Genomic DNA, 20,038 nt, shown 5'->3' on the forward strand with positions numbered 1-20,038 from the left:
GCTGGTGACATGCGTTCCACCCCGTAATCTGAAGGAGGAGGGTACGGACCCGTGTATTTTAAACGGTCCCGCGAGCTGAATTTGTGAGGAAAAAATCCCTTGGATTTGTCCTCGAAGCCTAAAGCTTTGGGCATAGCGCTGAGACGCATGGTGAGAAAAGAAAGCGAGTCTATGAATTTGAGAAGGAAATCGGATTCTGTGAAACATATAATTTTACTGCCTTGCATGACGAGAGAGGGCGTCATCCCACCCCCCACCAGGTGGCTTAGAATTAAATAGCTGTCAAACCCTTTCGCGTTGTGCGCAACGAACGTGGTTTCTCTATATCTTTTCCTTCTGTATCTTTGGAGAAACTTTTCAACACAGTCTACACCGTAAGCGTGCCACTCTTCTCCTTCTAGAGATTTTGTGCACACTAGGTAAGGGACGTGCGCCCCCTCCCTGTCTGGGAAGGTTTCAAAGTCATAAAAGATTATGGAAGCGTTATCAGAGTTTTCATGTTTCAAAGGTTGGATGTAACACAGGTGTTGATCGTTGTCGGGAGGAAGCTCCGCGCGACAGATTTTACATCTGGCGGCTGTGCACCTGTGCATTCCGCGACGGGAGAGGTGCTTGCAGTCCGGACATTTATACAATTGTTGACAAACGCTGAGGTCTGAACCGGAGTGAATTCTAGCTTGTTTGTGCTTTAAATAACACGCACGTGTGCGACATGATCTGTTACAATCCGTACAGATTACAGAGTCCAGAAAGTGAGAGGGGCATGCGGGGTCAAAACAGAGGTTGCAGCGGTTTTGGCAAAAGTGTTCTTCTCTTTTATAATACCCGCGGTGACATTCGTCGCAAATGTACTGAATTCCTAAAAATGTTTTTAGATTTTTTATCCCGTAATAGTGATGGTGGAATAAGAATAAGTACAGCGGGTGAGGCGTGTTCGGGTAGTCTGTTTCGATTAATGAAAGAGTTCTGTCCTCGGGCGGGCGGTAAAACACGACGATTTTACGTTTTAGTATTTGTTCGAATTTACCTATGTCGGTGAGAGTTACCTGAGTGCGATCGCTCAACCCCGCTAAACGCTGCAGCTCTCTGCCGCGTTCCAGGGCCTGTTTATCTGTGAAATGAGGTTGAGTGAGGTGAATCAGGTTGATGGCAAAACACAGATTATCGTTTTTGTTTTTTACCACGTACAGACAGCGGCGCTTTTTGACTAGAATTTCATCGTCTAACATTTTTTGAATCTTTTTACGCGGGTCATTACTGCCACCGCCTCTAGGATTTCTAATTACTTGCACAACAATTTCTAGGGGAGAGCCTGCGACGATCGCTCCGTTTGATTGTATCAGCCTGGCTAGCAGGTCCTCAAAAACCGGTACAATGTTTTCAGCGCTTTCGTCGTCGACGTTAAAAACAGAGTGATTTCGCGCGTGCTCGCTGATGATCTCCAGTTGAACCCGGTCGTTACGACTAACTTCCGGTCTGACCCTATCCGCTAGATCTACAAAATTATCCCTGACGTCGAGGTAAAATTGAGCGAGGTCGCTCGCTTCATCCGGAGAGGGAATGTTAAATACTCGCCTTATTTCGAAATTATTAAAATGTTCGCGGCGAGTCACCGCATCGTTCTGTACCCGAGATCCTCCTCCTCCTTGTTGATGCTCCGCAGGCCGGTCCTCCTCCTCCTCCTCCTCCTCCCTGGGCTGCTGCTGATGCTGCTGCTCCACCTGCACCTGCTGCTGCACCTGCTGCTCCCCCTGCTGCCGGTCGTAGAGCTGAAGAGCATTTTCTATCGGCTGCAGAGGGTCAAAGTTCAGTAGACCGGCAAGCCGCTCGTTTTCAATGTTTTGAAGGAGGATCTGCAATGCGTTTTCTAAAGGTTGTAGAGGGTCGTTTGGTGGTGGTGGGGCTATATTGTTTTCTAACGGTGGGGCTAAATGTTCATGGTTTCTGTTTAATTCTGCCACGGCTTCCAACAAAGCCTCAGGAATGCTGTGTTCTTCCGACATGATTTTCTTTATTTCTTAATTCACAGACTTTTACATGCTTTTACTTTACAGGTCCTTGTGTCTGTATATCGATGCAAATGTGCGAACTGTTGCGACGTACATGAAAGCGAGTTTTTCAAGGATTCTCTTCTTATGAAGCATCCGTCGAGCTGTAAGAAAAGACGGACAGAATGTATTTTTTAAACCTTACATTTTTTATAGAGCAGAGAAGTTTAATAGGTTCGATTCATCCCCCCGTCAATTACCTCTCAGTCTTCCGAGAGGAGCTCTCACTCTCCTGATAGGAGGCGATCTGGACGGTTCCTCCTCAGCCTGATTTTCTTCCGTCTGATTTTCTGTATCGGTCTCTGTCGGGGAAAATAAAACAGAAGAGATTTAAGAAAACAATCTCATCCTTCCTATTTTTTTGAGAATGAAAAAAACGTTTTATTTACCTCGCTCCTCCGCCCGATTGTCTGTAGCGGCGGGGGATTGGTTAGGTAAATCCGCAATCTCGGCTGCCGAGAAATAAAACAGAAGAGATTTAAGAAAACAAACCTCCTCTTTCCTATTTTTCGAGAATGAAAAAACTTTTTATTTACCTCGCTCCTCCGCGCGATTGTCTGTAGCGGAGGGGGGTTGAATAGGTATATCCGCAATCTCGGCTGTCGAGAAATAAAACAGAAAAGAGAAAGATTTAATAAAAAAAAAAAAAAAAAAAACTTTTTAGCTCGCTTTATACCACTCCAAGTCGGGAGGGGCGGTATAGCACACTCGGATTACTCCGCCACATCCTGATATTTATCGAAATGACGGATATTGCATCATATTGTTTACCTTTTGGTTTAAAAGGTATTTTCCTGCAGTTCTCCCGGTATGCGTTGACGAAAATAACGTCGTCGTCTTCTTCTTCTTTTCGCTGCGGCGGGGTCTGTATATTCTCGGTTACCTCTGTCGAGAAATAAAGCAAAACTTTTTTAAAAAATCTGCTCCGGGTCGGGAGGGGCGGTATAGCACACTCGGATTACTCCGTCACATCCTGTTATTCAACAAAATGGCTGATAATGCATCATATTGTTTACCTTCGATTTTAAAACTTTTTTCTCCGCGGTTCTCCCGGTATGCGGAGACGGAAATAGTGCCATCTTCTCTTCGACGCGGCGGCAGCGGAGATTCTGCGGGGGATATGGCTTCTAATTCGCCGTGGAAAACGGCCGGATTTCTGCTGTTACTCACTGCATTATCGATTGTTTCTGTAAGTATCAGAGCATGGTTAAATCAAGTCTATCTAAACTTGTTTAAAAAATGGTATATACTTATTTAAACGTACCGTAGTCCACTTGCGTGAAATCATTGATGTAGAAATCTAAAAGAAAGTAATCAAATTATTGACATCTCTGTTGATATATAATTTAAAGTCGTAAAGAAAAAAACTTACCGGGGTGAGGTATGAACAGATCCGGCGAGATGGCCCTCTGATCGGCGGCGTTGTTTGAACGGGATGCTGACATAATATTCTCGGATTCTTCCTCGCGATTGGTAGAACTGTCACAGATAGCGACTCCCCTTCCGCTTCTTCTCTCATTTTATCCTAGTCTAGCGAAGCATCTGTTTTTCGCATCTTTCTCTTGACAATACCGGTAGTTAGAGGGGGTTTGTTTTTTTTGATTGCCTTCTTGCGAACGCCGTCTGTTTTCCCCCCATTCCGCAACGGTAAAATATGGCTTTGAGACGGGTATTTGTTTTACCAAATGGACAATTGCTGTCTGACCTTGTTCTTGCTGTTGACAAAACTCGGCTCATGGTTGACTCGTTCCCACAGAGGGGGTGCTTTAATAAACTTATTCGAATATGAGCTTTTTTCCTCGCTAAGGCTTATTTTAGGGGAGGAGATGTAAAAAACAGGGTTACAAGCAATGATAATATCGAATGTTGACTCCTCAGCGTCATCATTTTCTATCTATTGAGAAAACTTATTGTTAAAGTATTGAAGAAAAAACTCTCTACTTTGGTCTGACAAGGAGCAGGTTGCGCAAAACCTACCTCATATAGATGTTTTAATAATAATAATATTTTTTTTGGAGGGCGTGTTATAGGATATAAGCATTGAGAAAAAAAACATAAAAAAAAACAAAACTGATATCTGCTGACTCACTCCTCCTTGGTCCGCGGGGTGGGGGTGGGTGTGTGTGTGTGTGTGTGTGTGTGTGTGTGTGTGCCTTCTTGTGAACGCCGTCTGTTTTCTGCAACGGTAAAATACGACTTTGAGACGGATATTTGTTTTGCCAAATGGACAATTGCTGTTGACAAAACTCGGCTCATGGTTGACTCGTTCCCACAGAGGGGGTGCTTTAATAAACTTATTCGAATAATTAGATTTTTTTTTTCCTCGCTAAGACTAGTTTTATGGGGAGATGTACGAAATTATTTACCGGGTTACAAGCAATGATAATATCGGATGCTGACTCCTCAGCGTCATCATTTTCTATCTATTGAGAAAACTTATTGTAAAAAGTAATGAAGAAAAAAACTCCTCCTTGCCTCGCGGGGTGTGTGTGTGTGTGTGTGTGTGTGTGTGTGTGTGTGTGTGTGTGTGTGTGTGTGTGTGGGCCTTCTTGTGAACGCCGTCTGTTTTCTGCAACGGTAAAATACGACTTTGAGACGGATATTTGTTTTACCAAATGGACAATTGCTGTTGACAAAACTCGGCTCATGGTTGACTCGTTCCCACAGAGGTGGGTGTGTGTGTGTGTGTGTGTGTGTGTGTGTGTGTGTGTGTGTGAAACAAGATCGCCTGTCGCTGGTTTGTTTTTTCAGTCTCTTGTAAAAAAAAGGACTCTCAAAAGGAAAAGTAGTATTCACTAAGCGCTATTTATTCAATTTTTTTACACATAGGCAGCCTGTAGGTTACAAGCGGATAGAAAGTTCTTCTTTTCATCACAAGCTATGGTGTATCTTAAAGGTTACAAGCGGATAGAAAGTTCTTCTTTTCATCGCAGAATCATCTGCTGCATCACCGCTGTGGTTAGGGAACATGATGCAACAGGTCTGAAAATGACTAGACACTTCCGGAGTATTTCCGGTAGGGTCATAAGGTCCGGATCGATGCCTTCCATAGTAAATATGCTGTATTTGAATATGTCATATTCAAAACCTTCTTCTTTGGGAGAGCAGATCTCATCGGACACAGGACCGCTGCGGGGCTGCAGAAGGAAATCCATCTTGTGTCTGTGCCTTAGAAATTGTGACGGACTCCTCTCTCTGCTTTTTTATTCCCCTCCAACAGATGGCGCGCTTCTGGAGGTTTCCCCCTCTCTAAAAACTTTTTTTCCCAACAACAGATGACGCGCTTCCGGAGGTTTTCCCCCTCCCTCTAAAAACTTTTTTTTCCCCCAACAACAGATGACGCGCTTCCGGGGGTTCACCCCTCCTTTCTCGGGGTGCAATTCGTTACGGTTAGCAACAGATGGCGCGCTTCCGGGGTCCGCCCCCCTTTCTCAGGATACGATTCGTCACGCGGGGGGTTTCCCACCCCCCTTTCTCCGGATACGATTCGTCACGCGGGGGTTTCCCACGGAGGGGAGGGGCGGGGGGTCAAAAGGTCGTGATTAGGGCCATCAATCACTTCGGATCAAATTTTGTCATAAGCTGTATGGGATTATCTCTCTTATATACTATATGTAATGTGGTATTTTTCAATTATTGTATTTACTAACATCAAGAAGTCACAAGCAAAGAAAGACCACACCATGGTGCATGTTTAAACAAGGAGCGTTTACTGGTCAAAACTATTTATTAAACAAATAAACCACATTTTTTTAACCACCACAAAATACACGTTCAAAGCAACACAACAGCGGCCCAGTATCAGAAAGAATTCCACTCTGTAGAGTGGGCAATCATAATGAAGTGGTTGGGTTTATTTTGTGGATTCAAGCTGCTCTTCATATTTTCGGCCACCAGATGTCACCAGAGAGGACTGTGTTGAAAAGCTTCGAGTAATGAACCGTTTTTCAATACAAGCTTCAGAAAGCTTCATTTGGCCATCACTAGTAAATAGGATTAGCAGACGATTGAAGTTCTTTTAAGCATACTTTATTGCTGGCATCTCCATTTAACATAAAACAATCACACATGCAAAAATCCCACTGGCTTTATACAGGACTTTGCCCACACCTGACCTCGTTAGTCCCTACCATTGAAACAAATAGGTCAAACCAAATAATACAATTCTAAACAAAGAACAGGAATAAGGTCATGCATGAAACTGACAAACTCATTTACTCAACTAAATGGTAAAGTAAAACACTGCATGTTTGTTTGTTAGCTTAATCGACACAAGAGCACTTCCAATTAAGTGTGTTCACACTATTTTAACACTAATAAACTCAAAAGGCTACTTTAAAGAAAACAAACAATACTATACAAAATGAAAAACCCTCCATTTGGTTACACCCAGTGATGCAATCATTGACCTCATGACTCTATATAAACAGGAAGTAGTGGGCGGCCCTTCCCCTACACCTGTCTCACATATAGGACCTGAGTGCACAACATGGACACCATGGTAAGTATAACTCAAAGCAACATAAAGAAACATAATTTACCAGACATGTGCCTGTAAACAGAAGAGAATTCAGATGATCTGATGGTTAGTAGTGTTTGCTTTAAAACACATGCATGGATGTAAAGGATGTAACTACTGCTACCACAAACAAAACCCGGGATAGTGTGTGTTAAGAGAAGTTACACCAGCAATGTCTAAATCAAAGCATTATGGCTGACTGTAAAATAACAGAACAGAAAATAACAATATATGCAAGTGACAAATGGCAAATGAATTCTGTCCTAGCCACTTTGTCACAGGCTGAAACATTTTCAAATGATAAGCTTTCAACAATAAGTGAAAGAGTAAGAGCATGTGGAGAGTTTGGAAACATCCCACTAAGAAAGAGAAATAAAACATTTTGATTCATTTTAATGAGCTCAGACTGCAGAGGAGCTGGTTGTGAACTGAGCTTCAGAGAAACACAACATACTGATATTCACTGTGAAGCTTTGAGTGGAACAAGACACAAAAACAACATGTGGATCCTGTAATAATGTGAGCTTCCATCTTTAAAGGACTGAAGAGGAAGAGCTTTACAAGGAATCCTTTAGAACAGTTTAAAACATTAAAATCAGTTAAAAACTGGTTGAATCCATGAGTGAAAGAGTCAGAAATGTACAGATTGAACTGATCTCTTCAACAGTCAGAGTGTTTCTCTAACAGGAGGACACTCTTTACACTCAACTCAGCACAGACTCACTGAGGAATCAGGATTAACCCAAAATCCAGGATAAAGAGGTTCAGTGAATGTGGTGTTGAAGGTGTGGAGGTGGATCAGAGTGTCAGAGGAGACTCTGTAGAAGGACAGAGTGCCAGCAGGACAGTCCACATACACTGCTATTCTGTTAGAGACACAGGAGGAGGAGGAGGAGGAGGAGGAGGAGATGGATGTTTTTATCTTATTGTGCCTGACAGACTGAGGACCATCATCAGAGCAGCTCAGACTCCAGGACTGGTCATTGAGTCCAAACACACAGTCATTACTGCTTCCTTCCCTTCTGATTCTTCTGTAACTCACTGATATATCAACGTTTTCTCTCCACTCGACCTCCCAGTAACAGCGACCAGTCAGACCATCTCTACACAGCAGCTGCCACTTGACATCAAATCTGTCTGGATGATCAGGATATGACTGAACCTTCTCCACATGTGTCACCTTCCTGTTGTTGTCAGACAGTTGGAGCCATTTGTTCACTGTGTTTGTGTCAATTGTGAGTTGACAGGAATCTGACGGAGAGAACAAACACAATCAAGCTGCAGTTATTGATCCATCATCTGTTCATTGATTGTGTTGAGATTTAAATATATATTTTAAGGCTTATTTGCTGATTATATTGTTTTATGTATAAAAAAAAAAGGGCCAGCTTTGAGACAACTGGCCTTTGGGGGCTGTGCAGGGGTCTCTCTTCCAGAAGATGATTGAATAAAACAGAAATATAAATGTTTTGACCACTATGACTCAGGTTTTCTCTGTTCTATCGTGTCTAATTGACACTTTGATGATGACTCCTGACATCAGAGATGTGAATGAGTGATGTGACAGTTTGAAGATGGTTGAATGTGTGCTGCTTTGTTTTCATGAATCACAATAAAAACACACTTACACTTCTTCAGACCTGGTGTCAACCATCGGACTCCAGCAGGCTCCACCCTGAAAGGAGGAGGGGGGTCAGACCAGCACAGTCAGCATGCACACATGGACATTACATGGCTCTCGTACACATGAACATTCACAGTGTTCATCAAAGTGAAAGCCCGGAGGAATGAATTGTCTGTGGTGTCTGTTTTTGTTAACAACACTCTGTATCATCTGCCTGAAGAAAGAAATGCGAACAGTTTATTTCCATGATGTGAAAGGTCTATAGAGATGTGTTTGTCCCATTTCCTCATTCTGGACCTTTCCAGGTCCTGGATGGAGGAAAGACAGCACAGATGAGCCTCTCTAAAGACCTTATTGTCTGTTGCTTCATGACTGAGGCCAACAAGACAGTGACGGAAACAGGACAGGAGTGGATGATGGCCAATTTCTCCAGACTGCACAGGGTTATATCTTTGTATTAGTTCTGACACATTCATCAACACCATATCTCGAGTCATTGGAGAAAATATCTGAGTAGAAAAAGGTCAGATTTTTACTGTAAAAACCACAAACATGTTTAACCAATCATTTTCAGAACTTGAAATGCTCATAGAATTTGTGCATTTTAAAAAGTGATGCATACGTTTTGCAAACAACATGCAACTATTTCCCTAAAAATGCAGCCAAGGCCTCAGGTGGTTTTATATAAGCATTTCAAACTTCACTATGTCACAACCCGGCTCAAGGACGTGACAAGCAAGTGGGATAACACATACAGTCTTTTAAAGGCTGTAAGATATTTTTAATGAAAATAAGGTGAAGAAAGTTTAACACAATTTAAATGATATAGCAGCCATAACAAAAGCGCCGAATGAACACGATGGATGCCAGACAGAGAGAGATTCAATCAAGGTGGCTTTATATGCTGGGACTGGCCTTCTCAGGTGTGCTGCGTCTATAATTGGGTCAGCTCAACCTACCACTTACCTGAAAAAGACAGGCAACAAGAAAAGCAAAACACAAGGCCAGCCCACTGGCTGTCACAACTAGTAGAACTGACACACAAAACCAAAGAATGACTACACTACACACTAACTGTAGCACACACAACTGATACAACGTCCATTTCGTGGGCAGGAAAGGAAAATTCCTTTGTTATGTCATTATCAATTAAGTACAAAAAAGGCAGGGGTGGATTTGAGGTGTGGTGCTTGCATTTGGAAGAGTTTGCTGTAAACTAGGGGTGGGTGGTATAAACGGTAAACTGTAGAAACGATATAAATTTGGCGGTAGAGCTTTTGACTATACCGCTCTGCCTCGATAGCGTATGTTGATGGTGTCATCAAGCTGCGCCTGTTTTGGTTCAAAGCATCGCATCATCTGCAAATTATGCCAGGCCACAGTAATGGCAAAGCGACAAAGCAAGTTTTGGAATATGTGGAAAGCCAAAAACTGCGCTCCTTCCACTTCCCTACCATTGAGTCATTAATGTTACATACCCTAAAATGAAGGGATTATGTTAAGAAAATGCTTTAGTTTGTCACATTTTTATGCAAGCTTTTTGTTTAAACCAATGAATTAAAGCTGAAAGTCTGAACTTCAACTGCATCTGAGTTTTTTTATTTAAAGTTCACCGTGGTAACCCAAAATTGCAAACTGTTGTCTCTGTCCAAATATTTATGGACCTATTTGTAGGTCTACTTTTAATGAAACTCACAACATGACTTATCTGTTATCATGTTCCTGCAAACAGGCTCCTTGGAGACCCCCTACACAAATATCCATGTACTATCCAGCTAGACTAGTGTGTCTGTCCCTGAAAATATTCCTGCATGTGTGATTGTTCATGTCTCATCTGCAGGAAACAAACAGGAAGTGAGTGAAGGACACAGGAAATGTTTCCAGCTCTTTCTCCTCTATCAGACATTCTCTCCATACCTGAGAGTGTCCAGTCTCCAGCCTGGATCCTTCAGTCCAGCCGACAGAAGCTCAATTCCTGAGTCCCCTGGATGATTGTAGCTCAGGTCCAGCTCTCTCAGATGGGAGGGGTTGGAGCTCAGAGCTGAGGCCAGAGAAGTACAGCTTTCCTCTGTGATCAGACAGCCTGACAGACTGCAGACACACAAAACAACAATCCATCTGTCAATCATTTTCTGTTTGTCACATATAATAACATCTGTCCATTTACATGCATTAAATTTAACTTTATTTATAAGTGACAATTCCCAAAAGACAACAGCAGTCATCTCAAGCTGTTTAACAGTGTAAGGTAACAGCAATATACTACAATATTAGAGAGAAAGCCCCAACTATCAGACTATCTACTTTGAGCAGTACTTGGTGATGGTGGGAAGGAAGAACTCCCTTTGACACAAAGATCCTCCCTGTGAATACAGGCTCCAGGAGGAGCATCTACCATGACTGGTTGCAGGGTGAGGGGAAAGAGAAGAGATGAGCTCAGAGAGACAAGAACAAAATACAAACTAGGGAGAGAGGAGACAAAAGTTAAGGACATGCAGTAGTGACATATAAAAGCATCAGGAGTGAAAAGAGGGGAGTGGAGAAGAAAGCAGAGCATCATGGGAAGTCCACCAACAGCCTTAGCCGATAGCAGAATAACTAAGGGATGGTTCAGGGTCACCTGATCCAGCTCGAACTATAAGCTTTATCAAAAAGGAAAGCTTGAAGCTGATCTTCAAAGTAGAGAGGGTGTCTGTCTCCTGAACTCAAACTGGGAGCTGCTTCCACACCAAGTCCAACATAGCCAGGCTGAGTCGTTATATTAGTCCAAAGTAAAGTCAGAAAGTCATTATTTGTGTCACATTTTAGTGGAAATGTAGAAAAACTATCCAAAAGTTATTTCTAAATCTGATATTAAACAGTTTAAATGGTGAAAAAAACTGTAAAGAAAAGAGAAAGTCAATTAAAAAAAGAGAGTCGATAAAAGGCTCTTTAGAGGGTCACCAGTTTAAAACTCAGACTTTTAAACTGGTGATTCTCCTTCTCTGCTCCATTTCGTCTCTAGACTTCCTGTTCCTATGAGGGATTTGATTAGCTGAACATCCTTCTGGCCTTTCTTTAGTTCTTTGGGTGCTAATCAAAGGAGAAAACACACGGGTCATGTGACGTGACATAAGGAGTGCTCTGATTAGTTGGGATTCACAAACTATGGTGCTGTTTGCAAGCTTAGCTTTGCAGTGCCAAGAAGATCTCTTAAATAGGGATGAGACACTCAACACTGACGTTTCCACAGTTTGGAGCTTCTAAAGTGCAGATGTTTGGAAACGCTGCGCCGTGGTTCAAACAGTCAGATCATGTGATTCCGGCTGCCACAGGTAGCATACCTGCTGCTTTCAGGCATTGCCAGGCTCAGGAATTCCAATTTTTGATTGGCTGGTCTTTTGGACTTTTTGGGCCTTGTAATGACTGAATGAATGCTTTTCATTCAGAGAGAGAGCCACACACTGTCTGTAACATCATTAGAATATCTCAGTAAAAACACCACCTCTCCTTCAAGGACTAAATCAAACAGGCACCAGTTTTCAGCTCTGTCTGCGCTCTACTTCTTTCTACTTTCTTCTTTTCTACTTTCAACAGAAAATATGATTTACTGCAATCAGGGATATCATCCTCACTGTCAGCAGTTTATTTCTACACACAGTGTGTGAGTAGAAATAAAGAAAATATTGATACTAAGTAAAGTAAAGTAAGTAAAGTAAAATTTTATTTATATAGCACCTTTCAAGATAAAATCACAAAGTGCTTTACAGAGGCAGAAAACAGACATTAAAATCTAAAACAAAACAAAATCAACCAAAAGCGAGTTTAAACAGATAGAAAAAAAAGCAGTTAAAAACCTGAGTCCACAGATCTCAAACTTAGAGGGAGCGAGTTCCAGAGTCTGGGAGCCACTGATACAAACGCTCTGTCACCTTTTGTTTTTAACGTTGTATGCGGGACAGCCAGCAACCCCTGGTCACAAGACCTCAGGGACCTGCTGGGGTCATAAGGAAGAAGAAGATCACTTAAGTAAGTTGGAGCTACACCGTGCAGGGCCCTATAAGTCATGATTATGATCTTAAATTGGACTCTGAACTTGACAGGGAGCCAATGCAGCTGAATCAGCAGGGGAGTGGCATGGGAGTGTTTGTGATGCTTTGTCAGAAGCCTGGCAGCAGCATTCTGAACACCCTGCAGTTGTTCCAGGGAGGCATTACTTAAGCAAGTAAACAAGGAATTACAATAATCTAAGCGAGATGAAACAAAAGCATGAATAATCATTTTCAATTCGGAACGTGACACAATGGGAGTCAGCTTAGCGATATTTCTTAAATGGTAAAAACAAGAGCAAACTAAAGATTTAACGTGTGTGTCCAGCGTCAGAGCTGGATCAAATGTAACACCAAGGTTCCTAATGGATGATTTAATATAAGAAGCAAGAGGGCCTAGATTTTTAACCACGAGGGGAACAAATTTCTCAGGAGCAAAGACAATGACTTCCGTTTTATTAGCATTTAGTTGAAGGTAATTACCAGCCAGCCAATCTCTAACGGAATCTAAGCAGGACTGCAGGATTTAGAGCTTAGAAACATCAGGTGGCCTAAAAGAGATATATAGCTGAATATCATCTGCATAACAATGATATGAAATATCAGAGAAACAGCTGAGAAGTTGCAGAAGAGGGAGTAAATACAACAAAAACAATAATGGTCCCAAGACAGAGCCCTGAGGCACCCCATAGGCAAGAGAGCTGACGGAGGATCTGAACTTAGAGGTAGCCACAGAGAAAGATCGATTTGACAAATAGGATTTAAACCATTCCAATGCGGTACCCAATACGCCCACCCAGTGGTTTAATCTATCTAACAAAATAAGATGATCAACAGTGTCAAAAGCAGAGGTCAGATCCAGCAACATCAACACAGTGCACTCTCCAGCATCATAATTCATCAAAATATCATTAAACACTCTAAGAAGTGCAGTTTCGGTAGAGTGAGCCTTACGAAAGCCAGATTGAAGTTTATCAAGAAAGTTGTGTTCATCTAGAAAATCCGTGAGTTGCTTGGCCACAACCTTTTCTAAAATTTTGGCAATAAAAGGCAATTTTGAGATGGGTCTGTAACTGGAAAGCAAAGAAGGATCTAGTTTAGGTTTTTCAAAAGTGGGTGAATGACAGCACTTTTACAGTAAACAGGGACCTGACCAGAGAGCAGAGATGCATTAATAATTTTAAGAACACTAGGACCAATAGACTCAAAAAAATTTTTAAGTAAAGACCCGGATAAAATATCAAGGGGGCAAGAGGATGATCTCATTGAAGTGACCAGCTTCAACAACTCAGGTAAAGACACTGGTGAAAATCTTTCAAATCTGACAGGCTTAAGTAAAATCGGAACAGGCAAATGGTACATGGAGGGAGAGATTTTGCTCCTTACATTGCTAACCTTTTCAACAAAGAAGGAAAGAAATTTTTCACAGTCTTCATTCGAAGAAATGGGGACAGCAGCAGAAGCTGGAGCAACAATATCCCTAATAGTGTCAAATAAAACCTTAGGGTTACCTCTTCTCCTAGAGACTAGGTTTGAAAAATAAGCAGCCCTTGCATCACGAATTGAAGCGTTAAAAGAAACTAAAAGGTCTTTTAAATGAAAGAGATGAACCGGTAAACAAGTCTTTCTTCACAAACGCTCAGCTTTACGACAGACACGCTTTAAACAGCGAATGCTGTCGTTTATCCAGGGCGAGGGTTTTGTAACAGGGGCTAGTCTAGTTTTAATAATGCAAATATTATCGATAATAGAAAGACATTAATTATTAAAAAGATTTGTTAATAAATCAACATCATTAGAAGCAGGCAGAACCAAATTAAAAACGTCAGAAAATCACCTCTCTCCTTAACTAAACACAACTCCCCCTCTTCTCCCATCGCTTCACCTGCAGGCAGTGACAAGATGGACACGGCAAATCTCTGTTAACAAGTTTCCGCGCATTGCCCCGTGCGTGTGGCTGGACGGCGTCAACGTGTTAACGAGCTAACCACGCCAATGCTGTGCAGCCTCAAATCCTTTCATTCTCTCAAAAGTTGATAGCGCGCCTTATGCATGAATTCTGGTTGTGCTTGATGACTGCGAAACGATTTTATGTGGAACAATGCGCTCAGCAATCTGTCAAAAAAAATTTAATACGACTTTGGTAAGCTACAGAGCTGCACCGCTTGATGGCTTGTCGGAGCATTACGGCTACCGAGGCGCCTCGAGTAGTAATACGTACTGTGCTTCAACGTAATATTACAGTATTGTGTGTGTTTAAGGACCATAAATGGCACCTGTTAAGAGACATGGTTACGAAGCGGATTTCAAACTCCAGGCTGTCAGTCACGCAGTTAAAGTCAGGAACAGAGCAGCTGTGAAATCTGTATCTTTGTTATTATGCTCAGCGTTTCTTAGTTTACATTTTGAATTGTGAGCTTTTTGTTATGCACAAAAACAATGTTTTCTTTTATTTATGGAGCATTATTGTTTAATAAATGCTTAGTTTATTTTTGAGTAGTTTTTTTCATGTACATCTATGCTGTATGTTAATAAAAGTGCCTGTGTGACATCTGGGACACAGCTTTGAATAAGAACTCTTTTTGTTCCTACTTTATGGCTTTAAAAAAAAAAAATATCGAGACATATCTTATATCGCCATCCAGCTAAAAAAATATCGAGATATGAATTTTGGGTCATATCGCCCATCCCTAGTTCAGAAGATATTCAGCAGAGGACGACTTAAAGATATGCGTGAAATTGACGCTTATGATTGGTCAGAATTAGCATCTGAGAATGTGACAAATGCTTACTGTTTTAGAAAGAAAGAAAACACATACAGAGAGGGAAGTGATGGAAGTGAGGCAAAAGGTACATGTGTCACGCTGTAGGTCACGTCAGGTGGAAAAGAAAAGTAAATGGTATCTTATGTCTGTGAAGGTTCTCAGTCATCCAGGTCATCGTAGTCGTAGAGCATGGAAAGAAAAGTGTCTGGACCTCTTTAAGTTGCTTGAAGACGTTTCACCTCTCATCCGAGAAGCTTCTTCAGTTCTGTCAGAAAGAAGCTTCACCTCTCATCCGAGAAGCTTACTCGGCTGCCGTATCGCCAGAAGGGTGATACAGCACCCTCACGTCTGTCAGTCTGCCCCAGGGCAGCTGTGGCTACAACTGTAGCTGCCTCTAACAGTGTGTGAATAGTGGAACACACCCATATGCACTCAATGTCAGCACATTTACAACACCCTCACAGTGCACATAGACATATAGGTCACACACACTCAAGCTCATACACGCCTGCTAATATTAGTTAATATGCACACACATAGTCAGAATTATGAAGCGTTACACCACATATCTTTTTTCCTCTTTAAACAAGTGTCTAGATTCTCTTCACCCGTAAAACAAAATATCCAGCGTACATCATTAGCCATATACACACAAATATGGGCACACTAAGTTTTATAAATTGGTAAATGTAAATGAAGATGGCACCAGAGAAAAGAGGTTAAAGATATTTAAGCAGCTCAAAAAACTAAAGGCAGATGTTGTTTTATTACAAGAGACTCACAGATGTGTCACAAGTTTAAAAGAACTTAAAACACCTGAGTTTCATAATGTGTTTGCCTGTTTTAAATCTAGACAAAGGGGAGTAGAGTAAAATTGTTGATTTTATAGTATGCGATACAGTTATAGATCCAGAGTACAGATTCTTAAATATTAACCATCTATACTTAACAAAAAGTTATGTATTTTAAGTCTATATGGCCCAAATGTTGATGATCGCTCATTCTTTCACAGATTTTTTAGTGCATTCTCTGAACACCTAGACTGCTTTTTCTAGGAAGCGAACTCAACCTTGGACTGAATGAAGAAATGGACAGGCTAAACACAGCAGGAACTCAGCGCAATTGGCAGTCCACAAATATAATCAAACAGTATATAAGCGTCTTTGGTCTTTGCGATGTATGGCGCTCCCATCACCCCAACAGTAAGGAATATACTTTCTTCTCACATGGTTATCACTCCTACTCTCGTCTGGATTATTTTCTAGTCAGCAGCTCACTGTTAAGTAAAAATTCAGACACTAAACTTCACCCTATCGCTGTCAGCCATCATGCTCCTGTATCTTTAACACTAATACATAAGAAGAACACTAAGAAGAAGTAAAAGCTGGAGGTTTAATACATCAGTACTCAAACATAAAGACTTTATTAAATATTTTAAAAAAGAGTGGTCTTTATATTTAGACTATAGTGACACTCCTGGAACATCAGCATCTGTTCTATGGGAAGCAGGGAAAGCTGTGATGAGAGGTAAAATAATTTCTTTCTCATCACATAAAAAGAAAAAAGAAAACAAAAATATACAGGAACTAGAAAAAAAAACATCAAATCCTTAAAAAAAAGAAAGAAAACCCTACATGTCAGACCAAGATCAGGAAATACTGAACAAAACACGCGAAACAAAATTAGAATTAAATTAAATTATTAATTTAAAAATGAATAAATTCCTAAGCAAAGACTTCCCTTGCAGAATTTCGAACACAATAACAATTTTGTTATTCTTAGATAATCAAACAAACAATATTTTAGGGATTTCTACGAAACTTTATGTTTACCACTAAAAATGAAATTCATCAGTTTCTTGACAATGTAATTCTTCCAAAATTACTAGACAGTGAAGCAATAGCACTGGATTTGCCTGTGACACCAGGGGAACTCCAGGAAGCCCTGATAAGTATGCCTAATAATAAGCCTCGAGTTCCAGATGACTTTCCTGCAGAATTCTACAAATAATTCTGGACAATTCTGGCACCTGTATTACAAAGAATCTTGCAGGAAATCAAGGAAAAATGATCATCTGTGGAAAAGTTGGAATCCTCACCTGAGAGTTTCCACTGCACACTGTGAACTCTTTAGTCTAGCAGACAGAAGCTTTACTCCTGAATCCTGCAGGTCACAGTTACTCAGATCAAGCTCTCTCAGACTAGATAACTGGGAGCTGAGAACTGAGGACAGATCTTCACAGATTCTCTCTGAGAAGTTACATCCACTCAGTCTGAAAAATAAAAGACAGTCTATAAAACAAATACTCTGTAAAGCTTGTTAATACTTTTCACATTAAATCTTGTCTTTCAATTTTCATAGGAAACATTAACATACTAAGATACAACATCATATGGATGAACTTAGCTTAAATATTTAATTAATAAATCTAAAAACAAAATGTAATTTGATCTGACCTCAGAGTATTCAGTTTACAGTTTAAACTTTGTAGTCCAGCAGACAGAAGCTTCACTCCTGATTTCCGCAGGTTTTTGATACTTAGGTCCAGCTCTGTCAGTCTCAATGACTGTGAGCTGAGAACTGAGGACAGAGCTTCACAGTTTTCCTCTGAGAGTTCACAGATGTTAAGTCTGAAGATAAAAACATGAATAAAGATTATTATTAAACAGTAATCAAGGTGCAATAGCGTATTGTCTTGTGCTGAGCAGGTTAGTAAAACTTTAACTTAAAAATGATTAAAAATGCTATGAAACAAGGATAACTGGATAAAGTTTACCTTTACTGGTTAAATTGTTGATTATTTTTTTCGGTTTATATAAACAAAAAAGACATCAAACATATAAGCAACAGAACTAAACAGTTGAACTAAACTGTTGAATTAAACTAAACAAGTTGATCTGACCTCAGAATATTCAGTTTGGTGTGTGGACTCTCCAGTGCAGCACACAGAAGCTTTACTGCTGAAGCCTTCAGACTGTTGGTACTCAGGTCCAGCTCTCTCAAACGACAGGACTGGGAGCTGACCACTGGCAACAGAATTTCAATGCCTTTTTCTGACAGGTTACAGCTGCTCAGGCTGAGAGAGAAAGGAAAAAAAGAGAAAAGAAGATCATAGGGAAACCACTACCAACTGAGCTAATAATAATTGTTACTATTTTTTATGTTTTCAGCATTTCTGATTTATTTCCCATGATTTTAAGATTTTTACTGATTATAGGATTTTAAGTGATGAGTTCATGTTTACTTACAGAGCTTTTTTAGAGGCTTTGACCACTGGCAGCATTCTCAGAAGAGCCTCCTCTGAAGCAGAATATTTCTTGAAGTCAAACACATCCAGATCTCCTGATGACAGTAAGATGAAGGTCAGAGCTGAGCACTGAGCAGGAGACAATTTACCTGTGGAGAGACTTCCTGAGCTCCTGCCCTGCTGGATCTCCTCCACTAGAGAATGATCATTCAGTTCGTTCAGACAGTGGAGCAGATTGATGCTTTTCTCTGCAGACAGATTCTCATGGAGCTTTTCCTTGATATACTGGACTGTTTCCTGATTGGTCTGTGAGCTGCTTTCTGTCTGTGTCAGCAGACCTCGTAGGAGAGTCTGATTGGTCTGCAATGAAAGGCCCAGGAGGAAGCGGAGGAACAGGTCCAGGTGTCCATTTGGACTCTGTAAGGCTTTGTTCACAGCACTCTGGTAGAAGAAATGTAGTTTGTATTTTGTTCTGAGGGTTTTAAATAAGTGAGTTGTTTCTAGATTCAGCAGATTGAGTCCAGAGTTGATGAAGGTCAGATGGACATGAAGAGCAGCCAGAAACTCCTGAACACTCAGATGGATGAAGCAGAACACCTTGTCCTGGTACAGTCCTCTCTCCTCTTTAAAGATCTGTGTGAACACTCCTGAGTACACTGAGGCTGCTCTGATATCGATGCCACACTCTGTCAGGTCTGATTCATAGAAGATCAGGTTTCCTTTCTGCAGCTGATCAAAAGCCAATTTCCCCAGAGACTCCATCATCTTCCTGCTCTCTGGACTCCAGTGTGGATCTGTCTCAGCTCCTCCATCATATTTGGCCTTCTTCACTTTGGCCTGAACCACCAGGAAGTGGATGTACATCTCAGTCAGGGTCTTGGGCAGCTGTCCTCCCTCTCTGGTTTTCAGCACATCCTCCAGAACTGTAGCAGTGATCCAGCAGAAGACTGGGATGTGACACATGATGTGGAGGCTTCGTGATGTCTTGATGTGGGAGATGATCCTGCTGGCCTGCTCCTCATCTATGAATCTCTTCCTGAAGTACTCCTCCTTCTGTGGGTCAATGAACCCTCTGATCTCTGTCACTCTGCCAACACACTGTGGAGGGATCTGATTGGCTGCTGCAGGTCGTGTGGTTATCCAGAGGCGAGCAGAGGGAAGCAGTTTCCCCCTGATGAGGTTTATCAGCAGCACATCCACTGAGGTGGACTCTCTAGGGTCAGTTAGGATTGTAGTTTTTTGGAAGTCCAGAGGAAGTCGACACTCATCCAGACCATCAAAGATGAACACAACCAGGAAGTCTTCAAAGCTGCAGATTCCTGCTTCTTTGGTTTCAGTAAAGAAGCGATGAACAAGTCCCACCAAGCTGAACTTTTCCTCTTTCAGCACATTCAGCTCTCTGAAAGTGAATAGAAATATGAACTGGATGTCCTGGTTGGCTTTGTCTTCAGCCCAGTCCAGGGTGTATTTCTGTGTTAAGAATGTTTTCCCAATGCCAGCCACTCCCTTTGTCAGCACTGTTCTGATTGATTTATTTCTTCCAGGTGAGGCTTTAAAGATGTCTTCTCGTCTGATTGTAGTTCCTAGTCTGCCTGGTTTCCTGGATGCTGTTTCAATGTGTCTGACCTCATGTTCATCACTGACCTCTGCAGTCCCTCCCTCTGTGATGTAGAGCTCCGTGTAGATCTGATTCAGAAGGGTTGGGTTCCCTGCTTTTGCGATCCCCTCAAACACACACTCAAACTCATCCTTCAGGTTACACTTGAGTTTAAGTTGACAGCACTGAAGAGTCTCTGAATTAAAAACA

At 41.4% G+C, this 20,038-nt stretch overlaps 2 protein-coding genes across 2 annotated transcripts in view; both read right to left on the reverse strand.

Annotated features, from left to right (window-relative positions):
• Nucleotides 1-1,991: 1,991 nt before the first annotated feature.
• On the reverse strand, nucleotides 1,992-3,828 carry LOC143415606 (uncharacterized). The gene is made up of 8 exons (XM_076880899.1): nucleotides 3,421-3,828; nucleotides 3,313-3,348; nucleotides 3,065-3,235; nucleotides 2,820-2,933; nucleotides 2,585-2,647; nucleotides 2,438-2,500; nucleotides 2,249-2,350; nucleotides 1,992-2,152 (listed from the first exon to the last, which is right to left on the reverse strand). The coding sequence occupies exons 1-8, from the start codon at nucleotides 3,491-3,493 to the stop codon at nucleotides 2,049-2,051; spliced, it is 726 nt and encodes a 241-aa protein (XP_076737014.1). The 5' UTR covers nucleotides 3,494-3,828; the 3' UTR covers nucleotides 1,992-2,048.
• Nucleotides 3,829-5,741: 1,913 nt separating this feature from the next.
• Nucleotides 5,742-20,038, reverse strand: part of LOC106676143 (protein NLRC3-like) — a 30,816-nt gene continuing 16,519 nt past the window's right edge. The window contains exons 5-11 of the mRNA XM_076880864.1: nucleotides 18,233-20,024; nucleotides 17,887-18,060; nucleotides 17,441-17,614; nucleotides 17,083-17,256; nucleotides 10,109-10,282; nucleotides 8,196-8,242; nucleotides 5,742-7,818 (exon numbers count right to left, since the gene is read on the reverse strand). Coding sequence (XP_076736979.1) covers nucleotides 7,277-7,818; nucleotides 8,196-8,242; nucleotides 10,109-10,282; nucleotides 17,083-17,256; nucleotides 17,441-17,614; nucleotides 17,887-18,060; nucleotides 18,233-20,024 — 3,077 coding nt within the window. The 3' untranslated portion in view covers nucleotides 5,742-7,276. The remainder of the gene's footprint in view (nucleotides 7,819-8,195; nucleotides 8,243-10,108; nucleotides 10,283-17,082; nucleotides 17,257-17,440; nucleotides 17,615-17,886; nucleotides 18,061-18,232; nucleotides 20,025-20,038) is intronic.

The sequence above is a fragment of the Maylandia zebra genome, unplaced genomic scaffold (genome assembly GCF_041146795.1).
Source record: "Maylandia zebra isolate NMK-2024a unplaced genomic scaffold, Mzebra_GT3a scaffold01, whole genome shotgun sequence".
Taxonomy (NCBI): Eukaryota; Metazoa; Chordata; class Actinopteri; order Cichliformes; family Cichlidae; genus Maylandia; species Maylandia zebra.

Bases quoted from the DNA above. Each gene is read 5' to 3' on its own strand.
- LOC143415606 (XM_076880899.1), bottom strand. From the start codon at position 3,493: ATGTCAGCATCCCGTTCAAACAACGCCGCCGATCAGAGGGCCATCTCG. The intron at 3,349-3,420 runs GTAAGTTTTTTT...ACTTTCTTTTAG, and splicing joins TCTGTTCATACCTCACCCCG to ATTTCTACATCAATGATTTC. The intron at 2,153-2,248 runs GTAATTGACGGG...CTTTTCTTACAG, and splicing joins TCCTCTCGGAAGACTGAGAG to CTCGACGGATGCTTCATAAG.